The 24,132-nt window shown below is 39.9% G+C and overlaps 2 protein-coding genes across 2 annotated transcripts; both read left to right on the plus strand.

The window, feature by feature from the left end:
• The first annotated feature begins 2,908 nt into the window (after window positions 1-2,908).
• On the plus strand, window positions 2,909-9,380 carry LOC108279795 (zinc finger protein 570). Its single transcript, XM_017494283.3, has 2 exons — window positions 2,909-3,162; window positions 5,146-9,380. The coding sequence occupies exons 1-2, from the start codon at window positions 3,024-3,026 to the stop codon at window positions 6,243-6,245; spliced, it is 1,239 nt and encodes a 412-aa protein (XP_017349772.1). The 5' UTR covers window positions 2,909-3,023; the 3' UTR covers window positions 6,246-9,380.
• A 2,197-nt stretch (window positions 9,381-11,577) lies between these two features.
• On the plus strand, window positions 11,578-23,590 carry si:zfos-932h1.3 (zinc finger protein 135). Its single transcript, XM_017494778.3, has 9 exons — window positions 11,578-11,739; window positions 12,125-12,327; window positions 15,182-15,280; window positions 15,428-15,523; window positions 15,642-15,752; window positions 17,702-17,843; window positions 18,815-19,559; window positions 20,429-20,457; window positions 22,071-23,590. Exons 1-9 carry the CDS (start codon window positions 11,688-11,690, stop codon window positions 23,453-23,455), a joined length of 2,862 nt encoding a protein of 953 aa, XP_017350267.1. The 5' UTR covers window positions 11,578-11,687; the 3' UTR covers window positions 23,456-23,590.
• Window positions 23,591-24,132: the final 542 nt, after the last annotated feature.

Consider the following 24,132-nt stretch of genomic DNA (forward strand, 5'->3'; position numbering starts at 1 on the left):
TGTTTCTAGATAGTTTTAATATTGTTGAACGTCTGAGAGACAAGTTCGTTTCTTTTCTCAATTACATTATAGCTGCTATAAACAGTAATACTCTCACCAGCTTCTCTCTCTCTCTCTCTCTCTCTCTCTCTCTCTCTCTCTCTCTCTCTCTCGCTCGCTCTCTCTCGCTCTCTCAAAAAACCCAGACTGTCATTTACCAAGAAACCAGAAAGTGTGAACTCCTCTTTTCAAGACTAATCTGAGCTGGGAAACTTCAACATTTACAACCCAGACTCTTTCCATGAAATGTTAAATAAATGTCTCCTAATAAAAAACATCACCATAACAATGATTATACGTTGTATTCTTCATCCTCCTCTTTCTTTTAGGAATTCCAAGTAAGATATGGGTTTGCTGGACCTGCCACTGAATCTGACGGCTGGTGCTGATTACAGCGATGGTCATAAAAGTTTGTATGATCTTTCATGGATAAAAGGCCCCTTATTTGGATCACAAAGTACAGGCTTTTTGACTGCGGAGATCTCAGATTTTTTCTAAAAACAATGGAATGGGTCCTATAGATGCCTTAAAGTAGCCAGTAACTGACAATGAGCTGCTTGGAGATTCCTGTTCACAGTGTTAAATAACTGTCTCTGCTATCTGCAGGCAGTTTGCAAACTTTGCACAGCAGTCTATGTATGCTACATATACTTTCTCCACAAATAGCAGATTCATTCTTCCTTCTCTGGCAATCAGATGAGATCTTTTTGATGCATGTGGTGACTTTTTCAGCTAATTGATTTGGCTCTGGAGGGAGGTGTAAAGGAAAGATATCACAATAGGTCTCAAATAATCCACTCCCATTCTCCATTCTCTCACTAGACTCTTAACATATTGATGACGTCATTGTATGCTGCTTGTTTCTGCTAGCATAGGCATGGAATTTGATCTCAAAATCTTGCTCTGTCTTTTTTTTCTTGTCACTTGTAGTCCAGACCAAAAGTTCAGCTGCTTTTCATTGAGTCTCTGCTCCACATAATTTGCACATTCTACAGACCCATCAAGAGGCAGTTTATATTGGGATGTTTTCCAAGACTATTTAAAAGCATTTTATTATTTTGAATGTGTTCATGCATGTGCTTGGGTGGTTCTGGTATGCTAACTTGAGGATTATTGTCTGGACTGTAAAACTGAGTGGAATGAACAATTATAATGACCATATGATGATAAAATTTTCAGCGTGGTCAAATTTGGACATTTTCTATATAGTTCTGAATACTACGTTTCCCTGTTTATTTTTTAGATGGATCTCAACTACAAGTAAAAAGCTAGTTTTTTAAAATTTAGTTAACTCTCAAAAGTTAAAAAGGGAGAAAAATCACATTTAAAGATTCCTAATTCCACAGAAAGACACTCCACCTGACTACTTATGGATCTACTTATGAAAAACAATAATATTGCCACACTGTAAAGCATTACAATGCGAAATGACTGATCACTAATCATCAGCATTGTCCACGTCAGCCTCTTAAACATGAGGCTCGAGCCTCAGCTAAGTAAAATCTGACCAGCTATCAAACAATGAATGTTAGACCCTGTCAAGTTTCTTCTCCTACATGTGTACATCATCCTAATTGTGTTTGTATTTTCTTAAAACATGGTATGTATTTCTAAAAGGAGCGAATGAGGTGTGAGGCATGAGGAAAATCGGACTTTCTGTACAATGCGGTTGACATGGTCAATATCACACGTTTGCTGACGTTGAAATAGAGACCTAAAAATACTGCGGAATCTTGAATATTAAATATTCAAGATATTGAACGTTTCTTTTGTTTTAAATATTTCAAAATTCTAAATGCTTCTATTTATTTCCAATTGTAAATAAAAAGTAATTTAAAAAAAAAAATTTTAAAGAGAGTTTCAGTGTGGTCCTTGTCTAGCCATCACAATTTGGCCCTTGTCAGAGTTGCACAGGTCCTTACGCTTCCCCATTTTTCCTGCTTCCAACACATCAACTTCGAAATCTGACTGTTCACTTGCTGTCTAATACATTCCACCCATTGCCAGGTGCCATTGTAACAAGATAATCAATGTTCACCTGTCAGTGGTTTTAATGTTATGCCTGATTATGGCCTGATTATGGATTATAGTGTGTGTGTGACACTACTATTATTTATTCCAACAGTTTTTACATTCATGTTTCTTCTTCTTCTCCCACACTGTATTCTACACGCCTTTATACTTTTTATATTGTTTTAAAATGTACTTTATTCTTTTTCTTTATTATTATTTTCTTTGTTATTTTCCACCGCAGCCCCGCCCTCCCCCTGTGTACAAGAAACCTTGTGTATATGACAATAAAAAAAAAGTTCTTGAATCTTGAAGAAGGTCTTCCACCAAACATCACTGAGAGGGGATTCAGTGAGGGTATTACAGGAGGGCATTCAGTCAGAAACGCGCACAAGATATGACATGTATGACAAAAGTTTATTTCGGTTCCAGGTTGTCCCTGCTGAAAAGCAAGCAGAACAAACAAACAAATGAAACCATCACGGAAATCCGTAAGCCTTCCACTACAAATACCATTACAAACCATCAGCTGTTAACCATTCAAACAATTACCAAATGGTCACATATTACGGCTGGTATCCACTAAACACAACATGCCACCAACAGAAAGCAACAAATTACCAGTAGACACCCACAGTGACCATTAAAACCAATACAACTCCCATTATAACCATTAAAACCATTACTATTCTATTTCTACTGTTTCTTTCTATAGGATTTTATTGTTGTTTTTTTTCAGCAGTGGTAGCACTGCAAAATGTGGAAAAGTTTAAGGGGTGTAACACTTAAGGCACTGTGGTGCAAAAAGTTGTGTTTGTGTATCCAGCAGAGGGCAGTATAGCCTTATTCAAGTTCCCAATTTGCAGTCATCTTGCAGAAGAACGCGTTCTTGTGCCTCTCATGCCAAACCGCTGATAGGATTGATCAGTGCTAGTGTTTAGATCTTATGTACATCTTGAACAGCTTGTGGAACAATGTTGCGGTCTGCAGTGTGTGTCCCGGATGTGGTCCAGGAGCAGTGCTGTGTGAAAGAGGAATGTGGAGATGATTGTATCACTGCGTGCACGGTTAAAATCGAGGAAGATGAAACCAGCATAGATACAACAATCGAAGGTGAGTGGAATAATAATAATAACAACAATAAAAACAAACCTCTACGGGCTGATAATGAGCTGTATTAGTTCTCACTGACCCGGATAAACTGGAGATGAATTCATGCCTCTGTTATTGTTTGGATAAAAAGCAAAAGCCAGGGCCCAACCCCTCAGCACTCAGTTATTCCTATACTCACAGGGTCCTATGTTCCCCAGTTCCAAATTTCCAAAGGTCTTATGTAGTCAGGACTTATTTTCCCAGGGCGCTATTAACTTTAAAAATCAAAGACCATGGGCATTCTTTGGGGGTGTCCCCTCAATGTTGAGGAAATACCAATCTGTCCCAACAATATACAGTACAAATTTTTTTCTATATACCCCCCTTTAATAAACCCTGCCAACGGATCTGTCTTTTCTTCATCTATTCTATTTATTTATGTCTATATTCCTTTTTAATATATTTCCGTTTGTTAAGGAAAATAGGTGTGTGGCCCCTCCTCCAGTTGTACACTTGGTTACGCCCATACTTAACACAAGTTCATTGATATGTTTTAGCAGGTCAGTCTGTAGGAAATGGAGACAGCAGCCAAGCGTAGAAAAGTGCAGCAGAGCTTTTTTTTCAGACAGTAAGTAACTAGATACCTAAATAGTAGGTAACCTTAGCTTGGACCCCCCCCATGTCCATACCATGGTTACGCCCTTGCCAAAGACACAGATAAATGTATAACATACATTCGTTTAAAGTACATCCTTCAACTTGTATAATTATCTAGTGGGGGCTTTAAACTGGATAGTACCTGATACCTGGTACTTTTTTGTTTAGTGCCACCTTTGCCACAAATCAGTTTGTGAAATTTCTGCCCTGCTAGAGCTTCCCCGGTCAACTCTGAGTGCAATTATTGTAAAATGGAAGCGTCTTGGTGTAACAACAGCTCAAACACGGAGCTGTAAACCACACCAGTTCAGCTGAGTGCTGAAGAGCGTAGTATGTAAAAATAAATCTCCTATCCTCTGTTGTATCACTCGCTACAGAGTTCTAAACTGCCTCTGGAAGCAACATCAGTACAAGAACTGTGCATCGTGAAATGGGTTTCCATGGCCAAGTAGCTGCACACAAGCCTGAGATCACTGTGCACAATGCCAAGCATTATCTGGAGTGGTGTAAAACACACTGCCACTGGACTCTGGAGCAGTGGAAACACGTTCTCTGGACCGATGAGACAAACTTCACTATCTTGCCGTCTGATGGACGAATCTGGGTTTGGTGGATGCCACGAGAATGCTACCTACTGGAATGCAAGGCCTCAAGCCCATTGATTAAACGCTTTAGGGATGAATTGGAACACTGAGACAGAATCGATGGGCACAAATTCTTCAAAATCTTATAAGACAGCCTTTCCGGAAGAGAGGAGATTGTGTTATAGCTGCAAATGGGGTGGCAAGTCAATATTAATGGACATGGTATTGGAATAAGATGTCCAGTAAGCTCATGTAGGAGTGATGGTCAGGTGTCCACGTACGTTTGGTCATATATCAGTCATGGATGATCACTTGGAGTTCCTAAACACTCAGGGTAACATGAGGTTTAAACAAAAATGAAAAAAAATTATAAATAGGAACAAGCATTTGTTACATTTTGTTTGTTTCTAGGGGTGGGAATAATTGTGATATGTTTGTTTGTTTGTTTGAAAAAAAAAAAGTGTTTTTTTTTTTTCTTAGGATAAATTCACATCAAAGGTTTGCACTCAGTGTGGAAATTTAAGCTAATGAACCATAGCACCGTTGTGTTTTCATAACATTTAATAAACCCATCTTTTATGAAGGGCGCCAATAATTCTGGACTTGACCGTGTATAAAGTTGTGTGTCTGTGTTAAGGATGTTTTCTCAAATCGTAATACCTGAGACTGACGCCGAATCACGTGGGTCACGTTCACAACAAGAAAGCTCGAAATGTTATTTTTTTTTACTCAGGAATTTTTACTGTCACTTCCTGTATTTTAGGTATTGCTGCGCAGCTGAAAGAGGAAGATGAAGAGCAGAGGGTGTCCGAGGAAATGCCAGAAAGCACTGAATATAATGAAGGAACCACTAATCGAAGCTTTCACAGGGTCCTCGTTGTTCCAGAGGCAGGCAGCGAGGAGAAAACCCCCAGCAGCCATTTGAACCGCTGCCCTCACTGTGAGAAGACTTTTGCTAAAATGCAGTTTTTAAAAACCCACCTGAGAGTACATACGGGAGAGAAGCCTTACGGGTGCTTGCATTGCGGGAGGAGGTTTTCTCACCTAGCGTCGCTGACAGGTCACAGGAGAACGCATACAGGAGAGAAGCCGTATCAGTGCTTCCAGTGTGGGAAGAGGTTTGCTCTTTCAGGCTCGTTGAAATTGCACGAGAGGATCCACACGGGAGAGAAGCCGTACCAGTGCCTTCAGTGCGGGAAGAGCTTTTCTAGGCATGCGTTTTTAAAAAAACACCAGCGCATGCATTCTGGAGAGAAGCCTTTCTCTTGCCTTGAGTGCGGGAAACGATTCTCTCATCCGAGCTCCCTGAAAGATCACGAAGGCTCGCACACCGGAGGGAAGCCTTATAGCTGTTCTGAATGCGGAAGGCAGTTTTCTCACCCGAGTTCACTAAAAGTCCACGAGAGGATCCATAGTGGCGAGAAGCCGTACCACTGCACTCAGTGCGGGAAGAATTTCTCCCATCTCACGTCGCTGAAAATTCACGTCCGAATACATACTGGAGAAAGGCCGTACCAGTGCTCCCAGTGTGGAAAGGGTTTCTCTCATGCAGGCTTATTGAAAGGTCACGAGAGGATACATACCGGGGAGAAGCCGTACCACTGCACGCAGTGTGGGAAGAGTTTTACTCAGTCAAGTGCGTTAAAAGTGCACCAGAGGATCCATACCGGAGAGAAGCCTTACCGGTGTACACACTGCGACAAGTGTTTTTCTCATCCAGGGTCTTTAAAGATACACCAAAGAAAGCATACCGGAGAGAAGCCTTATCGATGCGAGCAGTGCGGCAAAAGCTTTTACAGATCATGGTACTTAAAAGTACACCAGAGAATACATACTGAGGAGAAGGAAATGAGCTCGAGCTGAAATTTTTTTTGTATGGTTTGCATTCGAGGTATCTATTTATTATCTCCGTGACTGCTGTGAAGGGAGTTTTTCTCATTTTCAAGCTGGGTTTGGTGATGTAATCAGGTTTTGACGACGTCTAATCGATGTGAGCATCGTTACTGTGTGTATGTGCTGTACCGGAGTCAGACTTCTGAGAGTCTGCACACTATTCGAGCTCCGAATCTTCAACTCCTTTAGCGGTTAAAAACAGCATCAACGGTGGGCACATGGAAAATTAAAATACACGTGTTATACACTCGTGAATTCCAATGAAATTGGAATACTGATGGATTTGACTTTATTGTCCACCAATGTGGAAATTCTCCTTTGTCTTCTCATAAAAAAAATAATTAATAAATAAGTAAAACCCCACAATAATACACATACACAATATATCAATTATTTTCACAAGGAGTTGCTTACCCTTCATTTAATATTCTAATCGCCACTGGTATAAAGTAGTGTTTATACACATTTCTAAGATATTTCGGGACCGTATACCTTCTTCCAGATGGAAGCATTACAAATTCCAAGTCAAGTGGGTGTGTGGAGTCAAATACAACCCTCGTTGCTCTTCTGTGTCTTGCCAGCACATACAGTTTAAAAAACTGCTTAATAAGTAATAAAGCAAAAAAAAAAAAAAAAAAAAAAGGAGGGGGTGAATCTGGAGGCATTGTATTTGCAGAAACATTGCTGTTTGGATGCATAATTGCAAATTGTAATCGCAATCCATTTTAATTTATTGAAAACAAAAACAAAACACCACCACCAAAGTCAAATATTCCAGTCTGAGCATGAGCATAAATAGGTGCACAGATGTCTAGGATTTTCTAGAACTTTGTTATATCACATGTACTAGTACATAAGTTCTGTGATCAATGACACGGTTTAAAGTGAGGAATCAGTGAGAGTAAAACTACATGTACTCCATTTACAATAATACACGCCTCGCTCACCATTCAGCATTGCCTCTCCCTAGCTGAAGCAAAAGAAATACACTCCAAATAAAACAATGAGTACTCTGATTAGTGCTTGAGCTTAAATGTGAGTGAAAACAATCTTCTGTAATTGGTCATCATGATTTATTTAAAGGATATGGTTATGTTTATTTTTTTTTTTTTAGATATCACCCAACCTTAAATTTTGACATTTTTTGTGTACATGCACTATCTTTTGTGTATATTTTATCCTCTTTGTGATTACCACTCATCACAAAATAATGAGTTCTGATAAACTCTTATGACTTGTGTAAAGAAAACATACCGTAGGTCTGCTGTACCTTTTTAAGGGAACAGATTTTCCTTCATTAGGTTGGCCAATGTAGTTATTTCTAAGTGATCACTTAGAAAAATACTTAGATAATCCAAATAATACAAGCACTGTTTGCTTGTTTTGGAGAGAAATACAGCGTGTTTAATTTCCAAGTAGTTGCCTTGAAAAGAAAAAAAACTGTAGCTCTGTCTTTCTTTGTGGAAAACATATTGCTGGGCTGGACTGCATATACAGTATATACTGTTGTCACATCCTAACACCTGCTTAAAGTGATGTTTTTATGTATTATTTATACAAGTCACTAAAATGGTTTTACTTAATTAGAGAATTTTTTTTGGTTTCGAGCACATACAACCTTCATTACATCACGTTTAATTTGTATACAATAATGAGTTTATTTTGGGCTTACTGTTACTAATGTCATCTATCATCTATAAATCCCAATTCAAATCTCTTTTTGTTTTTATGAAGACGTGATATTTAAAAACCCTTGAGTGTTGTGACATTGAATAACTCTTAACTATTAAGCCGGATCTGGGTGGCATTAGTTTGTGAAGGGTGCTAGTGTGCTTATGCTTCATTTGAATTTATATCTGGTTGGATATGGAGGTAATAATATAAAGCGGTTATACTTTGAACTCTTTTTTTTTTTTTTTTTTTTTTTTTATAGGGAAACGCTCAATTGAAAAGAATAAGGATGCAAAATGGGAGTTTTTTGAACAGCAAGAGCAGAACATCATACCTTTCCTACACACACTTTACAAGTTTACAATGCCAGTGGATAAAGGTACATTCTGGGTTGAAATCAGATGAACTCTTTACTGCACGGTGTTGCCATATGGCAACAATTAATTTATCTCCAATTTTTTTTTTTTTTTGATAGGCAATAATACAAAGCTACTATTTTCCTATGTAACTGGAAAAAGGGGTCTTTAACGTTAACATCATAAAAAAAATAATGCCACATCACATGACCAGGAAGTGCTGTCCTTTTCTGCAGTCACATGGCATGGTGAAGGTCATCATCAGACGATGATGAATGAAAATTTGATTCATTTTTCAATATTTAGGCAAAACTACTTAAAGGGAAAAAAAATTAAACACTATCTGCGCTAAATTATTATTATTTTTTTCCATTTAAACAAGTTTATATATACTGAGTATTCTCTTAAATAGTAAAAAAAAAAAACACACACTAAGCTTCTCTAATGGTATATTCACATTTTATCACATCCAACGTAAGAAAAACTGTTGTAAATTCAGAAATTTTGCAACTGCACTTTATGTTCTAAAGTTTGTTTCAAGAGAAAGAATTAAAAATATACTTCACGCAAAACATGTTCGGATCTAATTTTTTGTATGTATTTTGAGTGAGTAAATTCTTCCACATACTTTCTACAACTGTAATTCATTTCTAGAAGATACAGTATAACTTTTACATGCTTACTAGATCGCAAAAAACTTATAGTCTGGGAAATGCAGTAATTGGAATCTCATCCATTTTGTGTTAGTTTCGACTATATGATACTTTCCACAATTGTTTACCAACCCCCCAAGAGCAAAGCAGAACAGTGATTTTAAAATGGCACTGGGACCTTTAAAGAGTGGACTGGAAGCTGGTTTAAAGCCAATCCGATGTGGTCCATCTTCAGTCAGGACTGTAATAATGCCATTTTGTAATAGTTGTAAGGAAGAAAGAGATAAGTGCAGAAATTTCGAGTTGAAATGGAAGGAAGGGATGTATGATTTTCAGCTAGGGACCCCTTCAACTGTTCCACTGACCCTCTCAGTGCAGATTTATTTTAAGAACATTATCCATCTGTTCAAACATTAAGCACATTATTTGGTCTGTATTTATATAGCGCTTTTTTTTTTTTTTTAACTTTAGCCGTTCCAAAGCACTTTACACTGTGTCTCATTCACCCATTCACACACACACAGACACGCACACCAATGGTAGCAGAGCTGCCATGCAAAGCGTTAGCTTGCCATCGGGAGCAACTTGGGGTTCAGTGTCTTGCCCAAGGACACCGGTATGTGGAGTCATGTGGGCCAGGAATCGAACCGCCAACCCTATGATTAGTGAACAACCTGCTCTACCACCTGAGCCACAACCGCCCGTAAATATGTATTATTGTACATATTTACATATGTACAATAATATTCTGGCTATTTATTGAAGCCGTAGAGAGTTCATACCTGAACTATCAACTATGCTAATAATTCAACAGTAAGTGTAATAATTTTGATAATGGTGAGTTATTATATCCATCACTGTAACAAAAAAATGTTTCATGGACCAATTTATAGTTGCCATTGTAGTTCATCTATCACTATAGCTCTGAGGTATGTTGGGGTTGTACATGGCAAATTTTACACATGATTTGATAGTTTGTTATTAAATATGTTTATTTAATATTATTTTATTAAAAACTGTAACTCATTCCCTTCAAATGCTATTGGGCTTTAAATGATAGTATATTTTGCGTATGAGCCCATTCAGTAATTAAATACATGGCAATTTTTTACAGATTTGATAGTAGCCTATATTTTATTAAATATAAAAACAATCTAGATGTGCATCATAGCCGACACCTACATGAATACTATACAGTATAGAAACGTGTGAACCAGGGCACACGTTCGCCTCACACCTCCAGGGTCGGGGGTTTGATTCCCACCGTGGCCCTGTGTGTGCGGAGTTTGCAAACCCCGTGTTGCGGAGGTTTCCTCCGGGTACTCCGGTTTCTTCCCCCAGTCCAAAGACATGCATGGTAGGCTGACTGGCATGTCTAAAGTGTTCGTAGTGTTTGAATGGGTGTGTGATTGTGCCCTAGCGATGGATTGGCACCCTGTCCAGGGTGTACCCCACCTTGTGCCCAATGCTCCCTGGGATAGGCTCCAGGTTCCCCGTGACCCTCAAAAGGATTAAGTGGGATGTATGGATGGACGTGTAAACCAATGGCGTGTGTAACTTTAGAGACGGTCCCTTAATTTGCGCATATGTGCGAATATCGACCGTCCAACTTCAAGCCAACTTTATACCAGTCCATCAAGCAACGTGTTAGCAATCGCCTTTTCAATAAAACGTGAAAATATGTTTGAGCTTGTGTTCACCACAGTTTTTTTCACACTTTTAGGCTTTTAATCAAAATTCTGTTTATAAAACTCGTTGACTTCGGGACGATGGAACCGGAAGAGCTAAAATGCTAACTCGTTTCCGGGTTTTGGCATTACAAATGACGTCATCCCTGCGTCACTCTATTGGTAGCGTAACAATTATTAATGTCCTCCTCCCCTTTTTTTTTTTTTTTTCCCAGAATCTGTGGTCAGATATAAACAAATATGTAATTCCTAGTAAAGTCAAAGAAACTTACTTTAAAATAATAAATAGATATTATCCATGTAATGATTTTATAAGTAAGTTTAAAGAAGGCTTTTCACCATTATGCTGTTTTTAAAAAGAGGAATCAAAAACAATATTACATTTATTTACATTTGGTTGTTTTTATACCAAACTATTCTGGTCCCAAATTTCTTTTTGAGTTGTTTCACAAGTTTGTCACTATAACTGATATAATGGTTTTGTTTATGGGGCGTGATACCGGTTTATTGGAAATGAAAAACAGATTTAATAAAGTCTTATTCTATTTGGGAAATATATACATAGAGCAAAGTATATGTTAACTATACCAAATGGTAGACTATTTTCCACTGACTTAAAATTATTATTATTATTATTATTATTATTATTATTATTATTATTAAACGACTCTCTCATTTCAGTACAGAACAATCGTAAAGTTGTTAAGACATCTCGGCTGTTAAAACGGATACTCGATGTATGATTGCTTTTTGATATAATATTCAGAATTTTTTTTTTTTTTTTTTTTTTACTGTTTTATAGATTCAAGTGTTTTCGTAGGACTTTGTATTCGCCTACTGTTATTTCATAAATAAGTAAGTAAGTAAATAAATAAATAAAAATCTGAGGGCGGTATGGGATTGGGTATTCAGCCATGTTTACCCGCTGATATCGTGCTTTTGTTTTGAAATGTCCAGACCGGAAGTTTTCCCTCTCACTTCGGCTCACAGAGTAAACCGTGTTATTAGGCTAATGTTAAGCCACTATAACTTGACCTAACGTTAATGGCTGAGTTTGCAATGGATAAACAAGTGTTACCAAAACCGGAAGACCAAGGTATGTAAATATATAGATGTGGTTCATGCTTGTTAATCATGCTAGCTGGAAGTGGGGTGTGTGGTAGAGGAAGTAATTAGCCAGCTGGCTCGTTAGTTTTACTTAATCCAAAGCAAATGATTGCAGTGTTACAGGCAGACATTTTAGTTTTAGGGTTAAAGATCATTTTCTAAACTAGGCGACATGCTTGTGAGATTTCTTCTTGCAGCGCACATTAAGCTTGCATGCTGATTAGGACAAATAAATAGTAACTCTAGCACTGAAAATTCGTTTCATTGTGTTTGTTGATTAACACTATGTGTAAACACAGTTGAAAGGGGAAATGAACTGCCTTCTATATTTATATTAGGCAACCTGCAGTGTTTCTGTTGTGTTTCCTGCACAGGCTTCAGACTTCCTCTGTCCTCTGTGCGCCTGCTGGTCCCTCCTCTGCGCCTGATGTCTGCCTTTATGTGGCAGGTGCTGCAGCAGAAAAACATAGTGCACTATGGGAAACTGGAGGAGTTCGTCTCTATGGTTACGGAGACAGTGCCACACCTGCTGAGTTACAGACAAAGAGTTCAGCTCATCCTGGGACTGAGGGCACGGGTGAGTGTGAAGAGACCGAGTCACCGTCTCGACACGGTGTCGAAATGTCGGAGGTGATGCTTGATGAAATGTCAGGAACCGTATGTTTTAAAAGAACTGAAGGAAAGAAGTCAAGATTCTCCTTCGGTGATATGAAGCAGGCAGTGTATGAGATCTGACTGTTAGAACAGACTTGTCAGGTGTCGGAGTTGGTGCAATGGTACGATAGCTGTTGGCCTCGGATCTGTCTATCTTGACAGTTCACATTCATCACAAGTGACCCATATCTGGCTTCAGTTTGAATGCACCCGGCCCCCAAAATGCCTCGCAACTGTTTCGACCAATACTTTATACTGGGTTTATACCAGAATCAGTCCATCCATTTTCCATACCACTTATCCTACACTGGAGTCTATCCCAGGGAACTCGGGGCACAAGGCAAGGGCGTGCCATGACACTGTAGGGCACAATAGCACAAATTCACACATTATAGACAATTTGGAAATGCCAACCAGCCTACAGCACATGCCTTTGGACTGCGGGAGGAAATCGGAGTAACCCCCGAAGCACAGGGTGGAGGCGGGATTCAAACCCCCAAACCCAGCGGCCCGAGGCAAACGTGCTAACCACTGAGCCACTATCAAGTACTTGACCAATCTCTCCATCTTTTCACTGAGCATAGAAGTGGTTCTCAAAGTAGGGTCCATAAAGCACACCCAGGGCTTTTCCCTTTTGATTTTGATTGCTACTGTTTTGGAAACCCACATTATATCAAAATGATCATATTTAGGAGTCCAAGCACCAAAATCAATTTAGACCTAATGTGTTCTGGCAGTGGAAAGGAATAATAATAATAATAATAAAAAAAAATGTTAATAATGTTCATTAAATACAGTGTCCTTCACTAATATTGGCACCCTTGGTGAATATGAGCAAAGAAGACATATTTTGTTCAAAACAATTCACAGAAATACTCTGCTCTCATGGATATCAAACAATTGAAAACACAACACAGGTTTATCAAAAAAAAAAAACTTTGTTAAATATAGGTGTGCAACAATTATTGGCACTGCTATGAGTTCATATGAGAGAAATATATTTGAAGTATATTCTCACTGATATTTAAAAAATGTTTTTGTATACCTGGGTGACTAGGAACAGGAAATTGTTCAACCATGACTTCCTGTTTCACGGGTATTAATATGACTTAACATAGGCCAAATTCACTTAGTCATTCATAGCACTGGGTAAGACCGAGGAATATAGCTGTGATGTGCAGCAAAAGGTTGTTGAGCTTCACAAAATTGGAAGTGTCGATAATAAAATAGCACAAGCATTGAAAACGCCCGTTTCCACCATCAGGGCAATAATTAAGAAGTTCCAGTCAACTGGAAATGTTATGAATCAACCTGGAATTGGACGTGTGTGTATATTGTCTCAACACACTGTGAAGAGGACGGTTCGAGTGGCCAAAAAATCTCCAAGGTCACAGCTGGAGAATTGCAGAAGTTAGTTGTGTCTTGGGGTCAGAAAATCTCCAAAACTACAATCTGAAGTCACCGACATTACCACAAGTCATTTGGAAGGGTTTCAAGAAAAAAGCCTCTACTCTCATCCAAAAACAAACTCGAGCATCTTCAGTTTGCCGACACTACTGGAACTTCAAATGGGATCGGGGTCTATGGTCAGATGAAACCAAAATGGAGCTTTTTGGCAATAAACACCAGAGGTGGTTTTGGTACACAGAGAGGTAGCCGTATGGAAAAGTACCTCATGCCCACGGTTAAATATGGAGGAGGATCTTTAATGTTTTGGGGCTGTTTTTCTGCCAGAGGACCTGGACATTTTGTTAGGATACATGTCATCATGGACCTGACTGCCTCTGCCAGAAAGATTAAAATGGGCCGTGGTTGGATCTTCCAGCAGGACAATGATCCAAAACATACATCAACACAGAAATGGTTTACTGACCACACAATCAAGGTCCTGCCCTGACCATCCCAGTCCCCTGACTGGTCCCCAAAACCTGTGGTGAACTGAAGAGGAGAGTCCGCCAGCGTGGACCTCGAAATGTGAAGGATCTGGAGAGATTCTGTATGGAGGAACGGTCTCAGATCCCTCGCCATGTATTCTCCAACCTCATCAGGCGTTATAGGAGAAGACTCAGAGCTGTTATCTTGGCAAAAGGAGGTAGCACAAAGTATTGACTAAAAGGGTGCCATTAATTGTTGCACACCTTTATTTAACAAAGATGATTTTTTTTGGTAAAATATGTGTTGTGTTTGCAATTGTTTGATATCCATGAGAGCAGAGTATTTTTGTGAATTTTTAGAACAAAAAATCAAATGGTTAAACAATAAAGACAATTTTTCACAGCCTTCTTTGCTCATATTTACTAAGGGTGACAAAATAAGTGGTAGGCTCTGTAAATCCATATGAGAGGGTCTGTGGAATTTATTTTACAGTTAAAGGGGTCTCTATTGAGCTACTGGAGTATAGTCTCTGCTGTTGCTGTTCTCTAATGTTGTTTTGCCTCGCTGCAGTGTGCATGTGTGTTAGGGGGAAAAACACATGAATATCAAGTCTGACTTCACTAGCTAATGGACGGAAATTGGCAAATGACCAAATTGGGGAGAAAATGGGGGTAAGTAATAAATAAATAAATAAATAAATAACCTCTTTCCCCCCAAAATTTGGCCAAGCAATCTGTCGGAGTTAGGAATGATAAGGCATCTTTTCCAGGTAGGTATAAGGCTCAAAAAACAGACATAGAATTTGTTAGAGAATATTTATAATGTTCTGATGTCATTTAGATTTTTAAAAATTGTACTTATGTTCACAAATTGATGTCTGCTGTAAATGATTTCTGTTTAAGATGATCTTAGAGATGTTACACAAGCCAGAGGATGTGAAACTTGTCCAGGTCCATTTGGACAAAATGAGACTTCCTGATGTTCCAGCTGGATGCCCAGTAGTGAGTACATTTCTTCTGCTCATGATTACCACGTTTCACAGACACGGATGAAGCCGCGTCTTCGGCTTTGTGACCGTTCATCATCCAGACTGAATGTTTAGGCTTAATCCAGGTCTGGGAAACTGACCAAAACTGTAATCTTTTCAGGATGTCGATTCAGATTTGGAGCTCTCTGTGTCGAACTTTAAGGCACTTATCCTTGCACTGTTGAAGGATCCTGCAATAAAAGCTTACTTCTTTCAGGTGGGTAAACAAATTTTCATTATCAGGCTTATACGGAGTATGATTGACAGCTGAATGCTAATAAATTTGAGATTATTTTCCCTCATTTTTGTTTCGCATTCTTGATTTCCTGGCGAAGGAGGTGTTTCCTGTGGAATACGGCCCGCGGTACGACACGGCGCTGAAGGAACTAATGTGGGAACTGCTGTCTTGTCTGGAGAGGCTCTTTCCTGTCCCAGACTTTAAAAAGGTGCAGTCTTTGTGTCGCGTTTATTTGAAAGAATTTTAACCCTAGACAAATCACGTTCGAACATTTTGAACCGTGTCACGGCCGTGTTAGGAAGCACGCTAGCTCGGTTAACACGATTACATGATTAGGTGCTTTAAGCATGAGTTTTGTTAGCAGTAGTTTTAAATGATATGAAGTTTAGCATTTATAAAAGACTGCTTTATCAGCTGCTGTTTGTTTTCAGTCACCTGATCAACAAAATGAGATGTATGTGCTTTTTGAAAAACCTCACACAGATCCTTTATACGTGTCTTCATTATGTACGGAATAAAAGACAATGGGGCATGCTGTTATATAGGATAATCAATAACTGGATGTGTGGTGTGATGTGGTATTGATGCCGAAGCTGATTATTTTCCCATAACCGCATGCTCCAAAGTATTGTTTTATTCTTATAACACAGCAGTTTGCAATTGGTTACAATTTCTCTTAGTAAAAGAACGTGTTATACTGTGATTTTTTTTTTTTATCACGTTATAGTTACATTTAATGTTTTGGAACGTCCATGAAACAAGTTTGATCCTGTCATCATTTATATTATGACAGTTATAAACAGTTGTCCCTTTTCCTTTTTTTTTTCTCTATCTTTTTCTCGAATAATAATGAATAAAAAAAAAATAAAAATAAGCAAAAGCCTAGCTAATAGAATTGAAACGATAATCAACCCAGATCAAACTGGATTCATTGAAAACAGACGGTGAACCACTAATGTGCGTAGACGCCTTAGCTTGATACATTACACATCACGTACGAATCTAGAATCAGCAATAGTAACACTTGACGCAGAGAAAACCTTTGACGAAGTGAACTGGAATTTTGTACTCACTACACTTCATAAATTATGTTTCGGTGAATCATTTATTCATTGGATAAAACTTCACTTCACCAAAGGCCACAGTTATCACTAACGGACTAATATGACAAACTTTCACTCTGCACAGAGGCACTAGACAAGGATGGCCACTCTCTCCATCCCTATTTTCCGTTTTTATAGACCCGTTAGAAGCAGTAATAGGACGAAATGTAAATATTAACGGGATCCAGAGAACAAACATTGAACACAAAATCAGCTTATATGATGAGGATGTCATAGTCTTCTTACAAAAACCTACAAGAAACTATTGACACAATCGAAAAATATTCCAAACTTTCAAATTACTCAATGAACTGGTACGAATCATCTACTGTATGCTCGCTCTCAACATGAAACTTCCTGAAACTACAGTACAATCTCTACCTATCCCTATAAGCACTGACTACCTCACTTATCTTGGTGTCGAAATCTCCACCAAGCTGTCAGACTTGCGTAAACTCAACTTTAACACTTTATTGAACAATACTTTGTGTTGGTACCAGAAAATTGTTTAAGTGCCATGAAATGCACAGCGTTATTCGACGTGTTGTCGTAATTTCCACTGAAACAGGAAGTCAGGGCAGGACATATCGAGCGGCTCCTCCCCCGTTTTAAACAGTCAGTACTGTTTAGCGTACCTCAAAGCCCAGGTTAAGCCGTACTTGACAGATAGTACCATAGACGAGAGCCCAAGCAATAAGAGTTGGAGAACTGAATGAAACCTGTGCGTTTGAACAGCCAAAGACACATTTACAACCCATGCTCGTTGGTATAAACAGCAACTTGGGGCGGGACACTACAGATTCTAGAGAGCATTTGATTGGACAGAAAATCTAATGAGAAGCTGAAATACAGAATGATGTCATCAAAACTGTTGGTCCATATTGATAGAGAGAAACTGTACATTTTGAATGTGTATATCGTGAAATTTTGTCATTGTTTTGGAGAACTTATAGATAACCTTAATGCTTACATATTCATACTAAAAGCCACAAAACGGTAGATTTGGATTTGATAAGGACTTTAAATGAACTGAATGAAATTGTATGTGTTACAGACTTTATCCTGGCTCATTCCTGCCCCTGTTGGTCTGGATGAATGCATGCAGTCTGAACCAAAACACCTGAAAGCACTGTTTCAGCAACACAAACTCATCGGCAACGTCGACCATCAAAACTGGACCAAAGGTTCCACATTAGGTAACGTGTATCTTTTGGAATAAAGTTTCCGTTTTAACATAGAACCTCAACATGAAGCTCTGTGCTTGACACGACCCTCAAGTGTCATCACACATGCAGGATAAATGTTTAATCTTACATTTAAGATTTACCTCTGAACCTACTCCGAAGTTATAAAATACCATACATAATTAGAGCTATATTTCATTGTTTTGTTTTTTTTAAACCTAACCTGTATCCATTGCATGTGTATTTTATGGCAGTTATCACGGGCGATAAGTTTAACATGCTTCCCTAAACTGAATAAAGAATGAGAGACCGGTTTACTCGAAGGTTGCTGATATTATAAGAGTTTGTTGAGACTGTTAACAACTACCCAAACACTTGGGTTTAAGTTAAGGAAAACATGTTGAAATTCTTGTCCATGGTAATTGCACATAGGCTGCAGATTGAGATTAAGTTGAAAACAACATTAAAAAGGAATCGTCTATTAATAATCATTCGAATATACACTAAATGCCCAAAAGATTGTTGACTTCTGACCAATCACATCCATATGTGCTTGTTGAACATCCCATTCCAGATATAAACAGCTCCATTCTTCTGGAAGGCTTTCCACTAGATTTTGGAGTGTGACTGTGGGGATTTGTGATCATTCAGCTACAAGAGTATTAGTGAGATCAGGTACTGAGGAGGTCTGGGGTGCAGTCGGTGTTCCAGTTCATCCCAAAGGTGTTCAGTGGAGTTGAGGTCAGGGTTCTGTGCACGGCACTCCAGTTCTTCTACACCAACCTTAGGGTTAGGTGTAGACACCATGTCTTCATGGAGCTCGCTTTGTGTACAGGGACGTTGTGATGCTGGAACAAGTTTGAGGCCCATAGTTCCAGTGAAGAGAAATTGTAATGCTACACATATGGGTGTGATGGTCAGGTGTCCACATACTTTTGGCCATATAATGTATTTAATATTATTCTTTTTACTTGAACCTGCAGACACTCTTTCTGCTACCTCAGGGGACTGTATAATTTCCTCGCTTTCTGTCCCTCCATCAACACACATGGCGGTCACCACCACCGAATCCATGGCCTACCACATCCAGCCGACCACTGTGAACATCCTGAGCCAGAGTGCCCTCGGCCAGTTGGGCTCCGAGTCCATCATTGTGACTGATTACACTGAGGTCGAGTTGGGCAGTAATGAAGTGGCTGAAGAATCGGTGGACAGGTGCGTGGAGGTGCAGACCGGGAGCAGCTCCGAAGTGGAGGTTTTCAGCAACCAAACTGCTGTAGAAGAAGAGGAGATAAATACCGTCGAACTTCCCAAAGACCAAGAGAGCAACAGGAACAGTGAGGAGGAGAGAAGTCTTTGTGAGAAATCTATACAATGTGACATCAGAGACGGAGGTGGAGTAGCATCCTTCACTGAGCTCAGGACCACGGGTAATGATGACTCAGGGTCCACAAAAGCTGAAGGAACTGAATCTGATGGAGAAAGACAAAATAGAGAGCTTAAGGAGACAAAGAAAGATGCAACGCAGACTTCTGTTTGTCAGGAGGATGACCAAGAACCTAACACCACTCTTAATAAGGATAAGAGCTCGCCTATAGCAAGCAAGGACCAAGCAGTACCAGTGCGAAGGGGGCGTGGAAGACCGAGGAAGAACGTAGTAGCACCAAAAGCAGTTCAGAACGGGAGACGGGGGAGACGACTCAAAGCTGAAAAAGCCACAGAGGAAAAGTAAGGAAAAGACATAGTACACAAAAGTGTACATACAGTCCCCTTCCAAACTACTGGAACGGCAAGGCCAGTTTATTTGTTTGTGCTGTTCACCGAAGACATGGGTTTGAGATCAAAAGATGGATATGAGACGAGAGTTTAGGATTTCAGCTTTTATTTCCTGGTATTCCCATCAAGCCCAAGTCATGTCACTACCTCCTCCATGTTTCACAGATGAGCTTGTGTGTTTTGGATCATAAGCAGATCCTTTCTCCATCGCTTTCGTAGAGGTTAATTTTGGTTCCAGAACTTTTGTGGCTCGTCTCTGTATTTATTTTCGAATTCCACTCTGGCTTTCTGATTCTTACTGCTGATGAGTGGATTGCATCTTGTTGTTTGGCCTCTACATTTCTGCTCTCAAAGTCTTCTTTGAACAGTGGATTGTGGTACCTTCACCCCTGCCCTCTGGAGGTTGCTGGTGATGTCACTGATTGTTGTTTTTGGGTTTTTCCTCACAGTGTTTGTCATCTGTTGTTGTTGTTGTTGTTGTTGTTGTTGTTGTTGTTTTCTTTGGTCTGATACAAAATGTGCTGTGTTCTGTGTCCTTAAACGCATCTGCACATAAATACCAGGAAATAAAAGCTGACATTCACAACTCTCTTCCCATATTCCTCTTTTCATCTCAAATCCAAATGTCTTCAGTCTACAGCAAAAACAATATAATAAAACGAATCGGCCTTGCTGTTCCAATAGTTTCGGAGGGGCCTGTAGTCCTTTATTATTTTTTTTCCAATTCGTTCTTTCAGCAGGTTAAAGAATTCTGTCTTGTAAATTGTTTTATTAATGAATCATCTCTCTGTCTAATGTTTTATTTATTTATTTCTCAACAGGAATAATGAAGACATCGGAGAGAAAACAGGTACATCCCCAAATATATAGCAACATAAATACTTGTACGTGACTCAGCAACAGCTGTAATTATTGTAGTGTTTGATGTAATTTTCTACATCCAATCAGTGTGCTTGTGTATGTATACACTGTGCACCCCTTCAGGACAAAATGAAGAAGTCATAGAATTTGATGACCGCATGAATGGGTTCACAAATGTTCTTTCATTATTATAAAGTAACAAAAATATTGTAATAGTGAAAAAAGTATCAGTTCTGGATGTGATCAATTGTAAAAAAATAAAATAAAAATTAAGGACCGTTCCTTTTTTCCATTTCAATACCACGGGGGATGCAAACTATTTTTGTTGTTTACACTGAATTAAATATTACACTACATATTTATATGTAATATCCAGTCTGTATAATATTTTTTGTGATTGTTGCTGCCAAAAATGCTTGAACAAATGCTTACAACTTATTTGCGCCTTTTTTTTTGTGCTTTTTTTTTTTTTTGCGTTAAACTATATGGAATTGGTGAAATCGCAATCGTACGAAATCGTCGTGCACCTTTCTCAGGGGACCTTTCTCAGGGGACCTTTCTCAGGGGACCTTTCTCAGTGATTGTTGGTAAATGAGCTGTACTCATGATCGATGCGCGTGAATCGAAGAAGGTTTTGGCTGAATACGCGTTGTGATGACATCACATCATGCGTCTTGGCCCAAATCTGCAGAAAATCTGCGGTAATTTTGAAAAATCACAAGCTCCTCTGCACATTGCGGAGCTTGCTTGATTCTGCGAATCCTGGAGGGACTGCATATTTTTGGGGAAAATAACACAATTACAAGTTAACATATTGATTAGATGCACTGATACTAAACAGAAAACACATTACTTTAACATGAACACACGAACTAAATTCTGAAGATTAAAGTAAGATTATTAACTTATTGAATGTTATTAATTCATATTAATAGTGACTGAATTCTAAAAAACCTCCTGTTAGTCTCACGCTCACTCTCCACACACACAAGCATCTCCACAAACTTCACCACTGAACATCAAAACTGGTCATATATAATATACACTTTTTTATATATTAACATTAACTGGATATGAAATATACCCCTCTACAAATATATTTTTCTGTGCAATATATACTTTTATATCAACTCCTCTTCATTTAAATCTTTCAACGGTGTACTGGCGCTTTAATTCAGCGCAAGGGTGAGCGGGCAGCGCAGGGGGGGGGAAAAAAAGACTTGATGCCGAAACTCCCGCTTCACTGCTGCTCACTTCCGGTGTAAAATTTTATCAGTGCAGAGCTTATAGAGATTACAAACTGCAGTTTTATCGTTATTACACACGAGAGACATCTTTACACACGGCACGAATGGACGTGTTTTCCCGCCCTCTTTTGATTGACGGGATATAATCGGCCCTGATCATCGGATGTTTTTAAACTCTCGGCCGATGGCCCATAGTGGGTAAAATAGCCTTTATCGAACCGATACATCGGTGCATCCCTAATATTGATTGAACGTTTAGAAATTGAACGAAAAATGTATTTTAGAAAATGAACATAAAATACGTTATGTGGGTTGTACCATATCAACATAATCATAGTGTGTATGCTTCTTTTAGATGGAGAGTCCAAGACAGTCGAGGCTGGACACAACGGAATGGACGTTACAGAGTCGTCTCGCGATCTAAGCCCACCAAGATCCCATAAAGCCGAAGCATCAGAAAATCCTCGCGCCCGTTACGTGTGTAACACGTGTGGCCGTAAATTCACCCGCACGTCCGATGTCCGGCGCCACCAGTTGACTCATACGGGTGAGCGTCCGTTCCGTTGTGCTCACTGCGAGAAGACGTTCCAGCATGCATGGGACCTGACTAAGCACTGCCGCAAGTTTCACGGCGAAGCCACGTTCTCTTGCCGCCTCTGTCCAAGCCAGTTCATCAATTTTCGCGCGTTGACCGCCCACCACAAGAAGAGCCACGCCAGCGAGCTGCCCCACTACTGCTCCATCTGCGGCCAGGCCAGTCCCAATGCGGCCGCTCTTGTGCAGCATCGGAAAACGCACAGCGCCACTCAGCAGTATCTCTGTGAACAGTGTGGTGAAGGCTTCGACACGTTATTGCAGCGCTCGATCCACAGACAGAGCCACCGCATGCACCGCACGTTTAAATGTCCGCAGTGCGACAAGACGTACTCGCGACAGGCCGACGTCAAGCGTCATCTGCTGAGCCACACGGGCGAGCGGCCGCATCAGTGCAACCTCTGTGGAAAGAGCTTCGCGCTCCGTGCCGGCCTCCAGAAACACCAACTCACTCACACAGGTGAGAGGCCTTTCCCCTGCCCTCATTGTCCCAAGGCGTTCAACCTGCTCTCCATTATGCGTCGACACGAGCGCATGCACACGGGAGAGCGCCCGTTCCTGTGCTCGCAGTGTGGCAAGCGCTTCCTGTCGCTCGGAGAACTCCTCAAGCACGACAAGTCGCACACGGACGCCAGGCCACACTTGTGCAGTCAGTGCCAGAAGAGCTTCAAGTCCAAGCGGGCCCTGCGCGAGCACGTTCTCAGCCACAGTGGTACGCGCCCATATTCCTGCAACTACTGTGACAAGAAATTCTCCAAGCCTTTCGCTTTGAACCGGCATCATTTGATGCACACAGGCGAGAGACCCTTCGCATGCTTGCACTGTGGGAAAACCTTCCTGACATCAGCGGAGTTGGCCTTGCACAAGCGCATACACACCGGAGAGCGGCCCTACATCTGCACAGAGTGCCCGTGGAAGTTTCGGAGTTCGTCGGAGTTGGCGCGTCACAGGCGTACACACGGCCAGCAGAGGGCGTACACCTGCAGCTACTGTCCCAAGATGTACACTAGCACGTCCAAACTGAAAAACCATATGCGAATGCACACCGGGGAGGTCAACACAAAGTGCCCTGAAGACATTAGCCATACAGAGGAAGTCCAAGAGGTCATACTGATAGAGAATGACATGTCTGATAGCCTCTCATGACAGACCTGGTGGAAACGTGACCGCGGACACGTTTATATTCTCAGTGAACATCGAATAGACTGAGACTTGAATTTGTTTCTGCAATGATGTGTAATGGATTCACTATATAATGCATATTAAACTGAATATTCTATACATGGGCAAAGTCTAATCCAGTTTTTCTGAAGTTAGGCCACCCACATACAGTATTTGGTCCCACTGATCATTGTTTTCTGGCGTGTGAGAACGTGCACTGGAACAAACGACAATGTTTTCTTCATCTGTAATTTGTTGTATTCTGAAAAACAGAATATGCAAGGGTGTATTTACTTATTTACATGATTTCTTTTGGGTGCACAGTCTTAAATAAAGATGATAAGGGTGATTAAGTACTGTAGTGCTGGTTTATAAACATACTTTTTTTCCCCCCCTGCATTTATATGGTATCAATATGCATTGTCCAAAAAAAACCCCCAACTATATGTATATTTATTTATTTTATTTTTTTTCAAGGGTTTGGTAGATGGTGTAATCAAACAGAGTGACTTAGAGATGTGCTTTGATGCTTTAAAAGCATCCTCAGGCTACTACAGATAGATCAGTGTCTATGAATACTAATAAGGTAAAATGCTGTTAGAGAGGCGTTAGTACAGGATTTTTTTTTTTTTTTTTTAATAATTAAGCATGGTGGCTTAGTG

The sequence above is a fragment of the Ictalurus punctatus genome, chromosome 19, assembly GCF_001660625.3.
Source record: "Ictalurus punctatus breed USDA103 chromosome 19, Coco_2.0, whole genome shotgun sequence".
In the NCBI taxonomy this organism is placed as follows: Eukaryota; Metazoa; Chordata; class Actinopteri; order Siluriformes; family Ictaluridae; genus Ictalurus; species Ictalurus punctatus.

What these genes read in the sequence shown, in the direction of transcription:
- LOC108279795 (XM_017494283.3), top strand. Translation starts at nt 3,024, where the DNA reads ATGTTGCGGTCTGCAGTGTGTGTCCCGGATGTGGTCCAGGAGCAGTGC. An exon ending in CATAGATACAACAATCGAAG is followed by an intron (nt 3,163 to 5,145) that starts GTGAGTGGAATA and finishes CCTGTATTTTAG; the next exon opens with GTATTGCTGCGCAGCTGAAA.
- si:zfos-932h1.3 (XM_017494778.3), top strand. Translation starts at nt 11,688, where the DNA reads ATGGCTGAGTTTGCAATGGATAAACAAGTGTTACCAAAACCGGAAGAC. An exon ending in TTCCAGCTGGATGCCCAGTA is followed by an intron (nt 15,281 to 15,427) that starts GTGAGTACATTT and finishes TAATCTTTTCAG; the next exon opens with GATGTCGATTCAGATTTGGA. An exon ending in TAAAAGCTTACTTCTTTCAG is followed by an intron (nt 15,524 to 15,641) that starts GTGGGTAAACAA and finishes TTCCTGGCGAAG; the next exon opens with GAGGTGTTTCCTGTGGAATA.